Genomic DNA, 12,477 nt, shown 5'->3' on the forward strand with positions numbered 1-12,477 from the left:
CTCACTCCGTAATGATTGCTCCACCGGGCAAGATAAGATACCTTCGAAATTCTTAAAACTTTGTATTAACGAAATCACCAGTCCAATTTGTCACATAGTAAACACTGCAATCGAGGAGAACGCTTTTCCAAACCAATGGAAAATCTCGAAGATCACCCCTATTGCGAAAGTCAACCAAGTGAACCGTCAGATTACCGACCGATATCCATTCTCCCAATCCTTTCAAAAGTATACGAAAGAATTCTAATGCATCAAATGGTCGATCACATCGAATCCCGTAAACTTCTATCCAACCATCAATCTGGATTTCGAAAAGGACACTGTACGATCACAACATGTATGAAAATCAAGAGTGATATCATCAAGGCGATGGATTGTGGTGAGGTCACTCTTTCTGTTATGGCTGATTTCTCGAAAGCATTTGACACAGTCGATTTCGAAATAATGATTGAAAAACTTCATAAACTTAACTTTTCAAAGTCTGCATTACTACTAATGGCAAGTTACCTATCAAACCGTCTACAATTCGTACAGATCAATGACAAGGAATCGAACAGACTTACCGTACTGAATGGTGTTCCCCAAGGAAGTATCCTCGGCCCTGTTCTATTTAATATCTACGTCCATGACATGTCAATAAATACTGATGCGGAGTGCATGCAATATGCAGACGACACCAGCCTGTATCGTCACACAAGACCCCAACACTTCGTAGAGTGCACTGAAAAAATCGACAATGACATCAAAGATCTCCAGAGATGGTCGAAAACCCAGAATCTTCTATTCAATTCGAAAAAGACGAAAACCGTGCTATTCTCGACACAACAGATGGCCCAGGATGGCCAGACGACACCAGTTTGAATACGAGATAAAATCGCTTGACGAAAAACCATCGAACGTGTCAAAACATTCAAACTCCTCGGTATAACGTTTAGTGAGGATATGAAATGGAACGCTCATATAAAAAAAGCTACGTCTAAAGCATATGGTACACTCAAGTCACTTTGTCGTATCAAGCGCTACCTACCTTACCATCTACGGAAGCAGCTTGCAGAATCGCTTGTATTGAGCCAGCTTGACTACGGCAATGCTCTTTTCATTAACGCACCATCCTACCTCATCCAGCAGATGCAGCGGATACAAAATGCAACCACCAGTTTCGTGAGAGGCCGCTACTCAAACGTATCAGACGTGATCTCGCTGAAATGGCTAAACTTGCATGGAAATCCATTAACTCTAATAACTGGCCAACTTTCCTTCCGACGGAAAAAATGACACCTCGAGAAGGTTTGAGAAACCCTGTTCACGCTGGCACAATGTTGGCTTGTCCAAATATTATTTATTATGGGTAGTTTTGAATACGACTCTTCGCGTATATTCAATGGACTTCCCCAAAAATGTCGGGATGAATTAAATTATAATATATTTTGTAGAGAAACTAAAAAGCATTTTTTGGATCAAGGTCTCGCTAGGAGCCTTGTATGAATTTAAAGTATTTTCATGTCTTGATTCTCAAAGTCAAGCTATTTCCTTGGGATTTTTACTCTGCTCATGACTCGATTCCAAGCAGCAATAACTAACCTTTTGATAACTTAATATCAGACTTGCGAAAGTTATTAACCTTGTATAACCAACTCTGCTATTCTTTACGATCGTCAACTATACAACAACATACTTTCTCACTTTCTCATATTTCATTATTTAGTACTTTTTATATTGCTTATCGTTTTTAGCTGGGACGTTGCCACATCTAACTCAATCCTTTAATGCCTTGTATCTCTTAGTCATTTCCCATCGTATTGATTAACTTATCCCTATTCCGTAGCCAGTAGCAGTAGTTATAGGTCATTATTCTTTAGAGTAACTATCCTCTATTTGTTTAATTATTTGATTTTAATTAGTTTTGAGTTATTCTAGTGATATTTTATATATTTACTACTCCTGGACATTCTGCAATTCCAAGTGATACTCTTGTGTCACTCTTACATCCCTCATCAATCGTATTTACTCTACTAATTACCTAGATCCAACAGCCTACCTAGCGTCTTAGTCTGGTCGTGCTTTACTTGCCTTTACCAACTATTAGCCTTCTAGTCTCTAGTTACAACCGGTCTCAGTATTTTTAATGAATTTTTTTATACGCTACATATATATTTATCATACTCAATTTCCAGGTGAAGAGCCAATTGTAAAACTTTGGAGATACTGTGAAATATATCGTTATTATTATTATTCGGTGTATATTTTCGTAATGATAATCGATAATGCACTATGTATAAAAGTTTACCTTCTATTTATAATAGATAAGGTACGCTTTTTTTAAAAAATATATATATAATATAATAGTTTTTCTTAATGATGTCAGAGCAAGCAAAAAAAAGAAGAAAAAAACTATGCGAAATAAAAGCTTCAAATCACCCCTACTTGCCGAAGAATTTTTCTTTCCCCGTAGGGTAGAGAAATTTGTCGCTTTTCAGGATGTTCTGGAAACGAAGAAATTTCGGATTGTATGACCTAGGACATAATTGTTTTGGTTTGATTTAGATTGAGATAGACCTAAAGATTGTGCAACAGAGATTTGTCAGGCTTGTCAAGGTTGCGTAAGATCTTAGCAAACAACTAAAACTAATTCATAATATAATATAATGGAAAAAATAAAAGTTCAAATTAAAGGTGTCGTATTTTGAAAATTGTTTAGTCTTGATCGAGGTTGTGGAGTTTCTAATGGGTCAGCTTCAATTGCCAATAAATTTCCTTTCAGAAAATCTATTGCTTCCCGAAGTGTCCCATGTGAAAATTTAAACTCAAGTAAATTTAGATAGAAGATATAGAAACTAAAAAATAAATTCCAAAAATTATTGGCTTGTGAAGGACTATAGACTTAAATTTCCCAAAGACTTAAAGTTCCTAAGTTAAATTCTATTTGAGATATTTTAAAATATAACAATAAACGTTCTAATATATTAGTAGATATCATATTGTTAAATAGGCTTGTTAAAATTTGTCAAAAGATTTATGGGTCACCTTTACTTGCCAATAAATTTATGAATGTATCAAAAATTTACTGCTTTTCTAGGCATCCCTTAATGGAATTTACGTTAATATCAGGGCTGGAGAATTCAGGAATTTATTATTATTATTATTATTATTATTCGGTGTATATTTTCGTAATGATAATCGATAATGCACTATGTATAAAAGTTTTCCTTCTATTTATAATAGATAAGGTACGCTTTTTTTAAAAAATATATATATAATATAATAGTTTTTCTTAATGATGTCAGAGCAAGCAAAAAAAAAGAAGAAAAACTATGCGAAATAAAAGCTTCAAATCACCCCTACTTGCCGAAGAATTTTTCTTTCCCCGTAGGGTAGAGAAATTTGTCGCTTTTCAGGATGTTCTGGAAACGAAGAAATTTCGGATTGTATGACCTAGGACATAATTGTTTTGGTTTGATTTAGATTGAGATAGACCTAAAGATTGTGCAACAGAGATTTGTCAGGCTTTGTCAAGGTTGCGTAAGATCTTAGCAAACAACTAAAAACTAATTCATAATATAATATAATGGAAAAAAATAAAAGTTCAAATTAAAGGTGTCGTATTTTGAAAATTGTTTAGTCTTGATCGAGGTTGTGGAGTTTCTAATGGGTCAGCTTCAATTGCCAATAAATTTCCTTTCAGAAAATCTATTGCTTCCCGAAGTGTCCCATGTGAAAATTTAAACTCAAGTAAATTTAGATAGAAGATATAGAAACTAAAAAATAAATTCCAAAAATTATTGGCTTGTGAAGGACTATAGACTTAAATTTCCCAAAGACTTAAAGTTCCTAAGTTAAATTCTATTTGAGATATTTTAAATATAACAATAAACGTTCTAATATATTAGTAGATATCATATTGTTAAATAGGCTTGTTAAAATTTGTCAAAAGATTTATGGGTCACCTTTACTTGCCAATAAATTTATGAATGTATCAAAAATTTACTGCTTTTCTAGGCATCCCTTAATGGAATTTACGTTAATATCAGGGCTGGAGAATTCAGGAATTTAAATTTAAAAATTATAGAATTTCATAGTGGTGGCAAAAGTTTATAAAATATTTCATCGTTAGATTAAGAATTTGACTATGAACGATTTCAAAAATCGGCCGAGAAAAAATGTCTAGAAATATTGGATGTTCCCAAGAGAACAATTTTTTGCATTTCATTAACATTGATTTTTAAGTCCATTTTTTGTTCAATAAGTTTTTGAAAGTTTTCATGGATCGACCCTAAAGCTCCAATGACGATTGGTATGGTGTTGACTTTCCGACCATTCCAAAGTTGTTTTACCTCTATGGACAAGTCTACATATTTCGTAACCTTTTCGTTTCGTTTTCGTGCGATGTTGGAATCAAGTGGTACCGCTATATCTATTAGTTGGATGTCTCGAGATTGTTTATTTAGGTATATGATATCGGGTTTGTTTGTGGGTGACGCGTCTATCCGTTTGTACTGGGAAATTCCAGAGGATTTTAACGTTATCGTTTTCGAGGATAGGTTCGGGATCATATTGGTACCATTTAGTGGCTGTTGGTTCGATGAATTGGTATTTTTCGGCTAGTAGGAGGTGGATGTAGCGGCAGACGTTGTCATGTCGTTGGGTGTATTTGGTAGGTGCGAGGATAGGGCATCCAGAGATGACGTGGTGGATGGTTTCAGGTTTGGTTTTACAGGCTCTGCAGGTATCGTCATTTGATGTTTTGTGGATGTGTTTTTTTGGTGTATTTGGTTGTGATGGCGTTTTCTTGAATTGCGCAGATGGTGGATTCTGTTGCTCGTTTGAGTGTGGAAGATCGTAGCCATGAAAGGGATGCGGTTTTGTCGATGTGGGGTTGTTCTAGTGTGTTGAAGAATTGGCCATGCATAGGTTTGGATTTGACGGTTTGGATTTTTTGATTGGTACGGATGGTTTTAACGCGGGTTTTCAGTTGTTGGTTGTTGAGTTGTTGTGATTGTTCTTCGTCGATGTTGAGTTCTCTGAGGTACGTTTCGGCTTTTTGATGGATGGACTTTGCACCTTTGGATGTTTGTGACGTTGATACTAGCACAATAAGACGTTCTGTGGAGTTTTTTAGATATCTGCTGTACTGGATGATCTGGTTCTTGTAAAGGTCTGTGATGTTGAGTAGACCTCTGCCTCCTTGTTTTCGACTGATGTATACTCGGTCAACGTCGCTGTTGAGGTGGAGCATATGATATTGACGTAAGGTGTTTCTTGTTTCTCGGTCAACCTCTTCCAGTTCGGTAACTGACCAGTCAAGGACTTGGAATCCGTAAGACAATGCCGGTACTGCGTACGTATTTATGGCTTGAATAGTGTTTTTACTATTGAGGGATGATTTTAAGATCTTCTTCACCCGTTGAAAGTATTCTGTTCGAAATTTATTTCTCATATTCTTTTTGTCAATTGTGTTCGATTGAAGCATACCAAGATACTTGTACTGTTCGCGGAGATCAAGAGCTTTGATGGTTTCCTCGGTGTGGAGGGTGATGTCATTCCCTTTTGTCAGCTTTCCTCCTCTTATCGACAATGTATTACATTTATCCAAACCGAAACTCATACAAATATCATTGCTGAACATGGATACAATTTGGAGAAGGTCTTGAAGTCGTTCATCGCAGTTCGCATAGAGCTTTAGGTCGTCCATGAATAGAAGATGACTGACTACGGTACGGTTGTTTCTGGGGCCTATAGCGTAGCCGATCGACGATCTTTTGATGAGCCACGATAAAGGTAACAGGCTTATGACAAAGTTTAACCCAGAAGGACAATCACCTTGGAAGATACCGTTGTGGATGTTGATCGGATCGGAAGATACGGTAGTGTCTTGCGTTGAGATGTTGAGGGTGGTCTTCCATTTGGTCATTGTGGTGGTGAAGAAGTTGATGAGTTTCTCAGGAAATTTGTGTATCTGGAGAGATCTTTTTAGCCAGTCATGCGGGACAGAATCAAAAGCTTTTCGATAATCAATCCAGGCTGTCGATAGGTTGCGTTTTGATTTTCTTGCATTCTCCAGGATCATGTTGTCGATTAAGAGTTGGTCTACTGTCCCTTGGTTACCTGAGATCCCACCCTTTTGTTCTTCGGGAATTAGGTCGAATGTAGTTAGGTGGGTTTTCATACGTTTCGTGATGATGCTGGTCATGATTTTGTATGTGATGGGAAGACATGTGATGGGGCGGTAGTTGGACGGAATTTCAGTTTGAGGTTTCTTTGGTATGAGTGTTGTCCTGCCGGAAGTGAACCAGGGAGGGATGGATTGGGGATCATCCATCAAACGGTTGTATATCTGGACCTTGTGATCGTGGATTGACTCGAATTTGTTCCACCAATAGTTCTGTAGACAGTCAATGCCGGGGCTTTTCCAGTTCGCAAAGTTCTTCATTGCCTCTGCCATTTCTTCTTTTGTTATTGGTTGGAATTCATACGGTTGTATGTCGATTGTCGCTTCGTAATCGGCAATCCACGGGGCGTTGTTGTTGAAATTCGACTCCGTACCAAGAATTGGTCTCCAGAAGTCTTCGATCTCTTGTTTAGAAGGTGCTTTGGTGATCGGTATTGCGCATCCTCTAAGTTTTTTGTAGAATTTGTCGGGGCTGTTGACAAATTCTCTGTTTTGATTAAACTGGTTTGATCGCTCTTTGTATCGTTTCAGACGGTTGTTTTTTGCAAGGAGTTTTTGTTTGAGACGTTCACAAGTTAATTTACGTTCTCGATCGTTCGTAATGGTGAATTTTCGTTTAATTCGTTCATTGTTTCGTCGCATTTTAGGTGACGGATTGGCAATGTTCATTTGATCGATTTGGCTGATTTCCTTGCGAAGTTCAAGAATCGTTGCGTTGATTCGTTTGATCCAATTGTGTGTTTTCTTTATCGTGATTTTGTCGGAAACGATACACTTTTTTCGCAGATTTGAGTGTTCGATAGCTGTGATGGCAAATGCATACGTCATATCGTTGATTTGCGTGATGTCGTTGCATTGGTATTGATTGACGTCAATTGTTTCGTTAACAATATCACAGCTTCGTGAAAGTTTTTTGATATCTATTTTTGAAGGTTTCCGAAATTTTTCCCTTTTTTCGAAAGGAGTTAGTTTAGATATAAAATAATGTTCCTCAAACCTCGCTCGAAGATTCTCCTCTTCATCCCTCTGAATCATAACTCCTTCCTGTACTTGTTGGGCCTCGTTTCCTGCCGGTAGAATGTTGTTTTCAGCTGATGGTGGCTCTAGAGGTGTGTTGGCTGGTTCTTCGGGTTCTCGGATAATCTCGGGCGGATTTTCGTTTTGAACATGTTCTCCTTCGTCAACTTGCCGCTCTTGGTTGTGCTCTTGGTCAACCTCTTGTCTGATGGTGTCTATCTCGCGGTTCGTCGGCCAGTTGCCTCGAAGTCGTTGGTTTTGTTGATTTTCTGCCTTGACGAAAATCTGTCGCTTTTGGTCGCAAATGCGTTGCTCGCTGAAGTTCTCTCCATACCTCTGAATAAAAAGGTTATGGAGGGTTCTTCTGTATGTTGTTGGAGTTGTTTTGATGGCGATGAAATAGCTCCGGACAATGTGTACATTCATTTCTTTCGTCCATTTCATCCGGCGCCGGTTGTTATTGTTGTTGTTGTTTTGGTTTCTGCCAGGTGTTCCTTCAATAGTTTGGGAAGATCTTGGCAGTTCATCGTCCAAAACTTCTCCTGGTTGGTTTTCCATTGTTTAATGTGCGTTCTTAGTTTGATCCAGCTGGATTTGATCGTTTCCAGGTGGAATCTTTTTTATCTTCTCGAGAGCAGACAAAGACACGTCTGCACTCTTTCGACGTCAAATAAAATTATTATTATTATTTGAGATATATTTTGATAATGTTTCGATAATGCACTATTTATAAAAGTTTTCCTTCTATCGAAGATAGATTAGGTACACTTTTTCTATTATAATATTAGAACAAGAACTAAAAAAATAAGAAAAATTGAATATTAAGTCTCGATGGAATATCTTAGTAAACAATTTTGTAAATATCTTAATAAGAGAGATACACCTTTACTTACCGAGAAATTTTTCAAAGTCTTATTATTATTATTATTTGAGATATATTTTGATAATGTTTCGATAATGCACTATTTATAAAAGTTTTCCTTCTATCGAAGATAGATTAGGTACACTTTTTCTATTATAATATTAGAACAAGAACTAAAAAATAAGAAAAATTTAATATTAAGTCTCGATGGAATATCTTAGTAAACAATTTTGTAAATATCTTAATAAGAGAGATACACCTTTACTTACCGAGAAATTTTTCAAAATCTTGCAAAACTTTCATTTTGCATTTCTGAAAAATTTGTCGCTTTCCAAGGCGTCTCATGGAAAACCAAAGTAATTTAGGTGAGACTTAGCAAATAGAATCCGGTTTGATTCGATAAAACTTAGGTATAGCAAGAGAAATTTTTAATGTATTATCATCGTTCAGGCTAGATTTAGGATGTGAGAATCTGAGTGGATCTGAAATTATCAATCCATGAAAATCAAAATAAAATCGTCGAAAATCGAAATTAAATAAAATGTTAAAAATATTTTATAAACATGGTATTGAGACCGCTTAAGCTCTAGAGGTAGTGATATAGGTTTATTTTACTTAAGTGTTAAGAGATATTCCTTTACTCACCGATAAATTTTTCAAATTTGTGCAAAGAAAATGTTTGTTCATCTGCGTGTTTGAAAAATTTTATTATTATTATTATTATTATTATTATTATTATTATTATTATTATTATTATTAATTTCCTGTCCCCTTTCTGTCTTAATTCTGGAATCCCGATTTCGGATAGCTCTTTAAGAAATGATAAAATCAGTCATATAATTAACCAGGAATGATATGACATTGAGGGAAATTAGGGATTAATACCCCGAGTTTCATTTTGAAATACTTTGAAATAGCACGAACGGTGGATTTTTAACATACGAGTTGCGAGTTGGTCCTACGAGTTGCGAGTTGCTATCAAATATGCGAGTTGCGAGTTACGAGTTGCTATTTTAACCAAATAAAAGTGCGAGTTGCGAGTTGAAAACTTCACGTTAAGACATCAAAATCGCGAGTTGCAGATTAAAATCGCGAGTTGCAAATTTAAATCGCGAGTTAAAAAACCAAAAGTGCGAGTTGCAAATTAAAATCGCGAGTTGAAAAATCAAAAGTGCGAGTTGCAAATTAAAATCGCGAGTTGAAAAATTAAAAGTGCGAGTTGCAAATTAAAATCGCGAGTTGAAAAATCAAAAGTGCGAGTTGCAAATTAAAATCGCGAGTTGAAAAATTAAAAATGCGAGTTGCAAATTAAAATCGCGAGTTGCAAATTAAAATCGCGAGTTGCAAATTAAAATCGCGAGTTGAAAAATCAAAAGTGTGAGTTGAAAATTAAAATCGAGAGTTGAAATGAAATTTTGTTTTCGTACGTTCTTAGTTACATGAATTTCGCATTTTTGCAGTTTGATTATCGTCTTTATTTTGCAGAAATACGGTATATTTTGATGGTAAAGAAATATTTTTTTAGACCATCAAGCGTCTGAATGGGTGTTTTTTTGTCATTTCGAAAAAGAAGTCATTGCATTGTTTTTTCGCGCGCGTTCTATTTTATACCGAAAGACTCGAAAATGTTGCAATCATAACATAACAAATAGTTTCATTTGGGATTTTTGCTTTGGAAAGAACACTTATTTGAATTATTGTGATTTTATTATTAAAAAAACTTTAAGAATGAAGTAAAATTATAAAATTTTATAAATTTAGATTTGATTGAAAGAAGTATCTATCTATGTAAGGGGAATGAAATGCTTTGTTTGCTTCAGTTTTCACACACAGGAGACTTTTTCTGCCTTCCGTTATAGATTTTTATAGCTTAATAAAATACCCTACATGTATTCATGCATTGAATTGGTGATCTATTTCTATTGATTTTTTGAGTTTCGAAATAACGAACCAAGCTAAAAATAACTCGAGAATGTTAAAGAAGGAAAAAAAATCGATTTAAAACACGAAATAACTCGAAAATTTAAAGGAACGCAAAATAACTCGATAATCTACAGGAAGGAAAATAACTCAAAAATTTAAAAGACCGAAAAAAATCGAGAAATAACTCGAACTTTTAAAGTCACGGAAAAATACCGAGTTACGAAATTTAGAATGATGTCATAAAAGGTACAAAATGACGTCATAACTTGGTTTTTTCGTAACTCGGTTTTTTAACTCGAGAAAAATAACTCGGGTTTTCTGAGCCTCTATTTTAAATGCTCCTAAAAGTAGATCTTCCCATTAAACAGTTAAAGGGTAGAAATTCTAGGTAGGTAGTAATTCTCTATTTTCTCTTGCTAGTAAATTTACTATGGATTGCTCCACATCTGGGTCTATTCGAAAAACCATAAGCGATTATTCAATCAAAAGTGTCCGGATAACATGGTGTTAAATTTATTATATAAGTGTAGTCGGTCGGTGTGTAAAACAGTGCTAAAGGTGAGGCGCCTTGAAAGGGCAGCCTCATTCGTTCGAAATGAACTTGCGTCGCAAGGGCCCAGTGGATCGGTGAGACGGGATTGAGGTCAGCAGATCTCAGTGTGCAGTTCCACTGTTGCGATAAAAGTGTCGGGATTCTCAAAGTAGCGCAAGGGCATGACAGAACGAATGAGAGCTATCGAGCCAATGCTCACAAAAGAACAAGTACAATTTGTTATTTCCAATCTAGGATTTTCTTGTTGTTTTCCCGAGCGAAATCAGCAATTCTATCGTAAATATTTATTATACCACCTAATAAGGAAATTTTAAGATTCGAATTACACGAGTTTCACAGTATAAATACTTTTTATATATCAGCTTTTAATCTTTCGATACAAAACTTTTCTCCAATTTTGAAACTAGACATGTCGCCCTAACGACAAAATGCTCCACACTGGTTGAACAAGCGTGCAAGTCGCACTTTAAAATTTGCAACTCGCGATTTTAATTTGCAACTCGCACTTTTGATTTTTCAACTCGCGATTTTAATTTGCAACTCGCGATTTTAAAAGTTCAATTACGCACCTTATGGAAATAATTTTTCGCGGGAATTGATTTTAGCGTTTTTCCGTTTCGTCAAAAGCGCGAAAATTGAGCCCAAAAAATTTTGAGAGTTAAAATCCGCGAAAATTAATCCCCGCGAAATACAATTTTTTCCAATTTTATCGTATAATTTGAAAAATTCCTCGGAAAATGAAAGAAATTTGTCCAAAAAAGGGCAAAACCGCGAGAATTGAAATCCGCGAAAATTCCAGAATGAAAAAAAACAGGAAAATTAAAACCCGCGAAATGCAATTTTCGGTAACCTCACCTTCGCTGTATTGGTAACCTCATTCTTTCTTTTGATTATAGAACAATCTCCGACGAAAGACGAGAAATCATCACTCACCATCAACCCTTCTTCAACAGATGAATTGCAACAAAGGTTGGAACAATGCAAGGCTGTCATCACTGGACAAGAGGCTATCATACAAGTAGGTTCCAAACCTCTCCGTTCAATTATCCATTTTGTGTATTATAAATTCAATTCGATTTTCGGAGGGAAACATATTTTCATTGAATAAGGGTTCGAATAGTAGAGTGTATTGAATTGTAGAGAGTCGTTTATGATAGTTTCTTGTTGACGGCGACATCATTATTGAATCGAATATTAGACTTCGGTCGATTTAGAAAGGGTCAAATGTATTTGAAATTTGGAAAGTCGCCGAATCCAATCCTCAGGTGCGAAGAGGGAAAATGGCTAAACATTTGTTGCTTTCTTTTTATTTTGTAGGAGCTGAAAGAAGGCTATTCGCAAGAAGCTTTTGAAAGAGCATTGTTGGTAAGTCTCTTAACAGATCTCATTCATTTTTCATGCCCCTTTGAAACCGTAGTAAAATCAATTGTAACTCCACTTAAAGTATCTCCTTCACTTTTGCCCCTTTGAAACTGTTGTAAAATCAATTGTAAGTCTCTTAACAGATCTCATTCACTTTTCATGCCCCCTTTGAAACCGTTGTAAAATCAATTGTAAGTCTCTTAACAGATCTCTTCACTTTTCATGCCCCTTGAAACCGTTAAAAATCAATTGTAAGTCTCTTAACAGATCTCATTCACTTTCATGCCCCTTTGAAAACCGTTGTAAAATCAATTGTAAGTCTCTTAACAGATCTCATTCACTTTTCATGCCCCTTTGAAACCGTAGTAAAATCAATTGTAAGTCTCTTAACAGATCTCATTCACTTTTCATGCCCCTTTGAAACCGTAGTAAAATCAATTGTAAGTCTCTTAACAGATCTCATTCACTTTTCATGCCCCTTTGAAACCGTAGTAAAATCAATTGTAAGTCTCTTAACAGATCTCATTCACTTTTCATGCCCCTTTGAAACCGTAGTAAAATCAATTGTAAGTCTCTCTTAACAGATCTCATTCA

The 12,477-nt window shown here is 35.7% G+C and overlaps 1 protein-coding gene across 1 annotated transcript in view; it reads left to right on the forward strand.

The window, feature by feature from the left end:
* LOC136803840 (afadin- and alpha-actinin-binding protein A-like) overlaps nt 1-12,477 on the forward strand; it is a 38,441-nt gene that overhangs the window by 18,305 nt on the left and 7,659 nt on the right. The window contains exons 11-12 of the mRNA XM_067060560.1: nt 11,418-11,539; nt 11,839-11,886. Coding sequence (XP_066916661.1) covers nt 11,418-11,539; nt 11,839-11,886 — 170 coding nt within the window. The remainder of the gene's footprint in view (nt 1-11,417; nt 11,540-11,838; nt 11,887-12,477) is intronic.

The sequence above is a fragment of the Clytia hemisphaerica genome, unplaced genomic scaffold (assembly GCF_902728285.1).
Source record: "Clytia hemisphaerica strain Z4C2 unplaced genomic scaffold, Clytia hemisphaerica genome assembly, whole genome shotgun sequence".
Lineage (NCBI taxonomy): Eukaryota > Metazoa > Cnidaria > Hydrozoa > Leptothecata > Clytiidae > Clytia > Clytia hemisphaerica.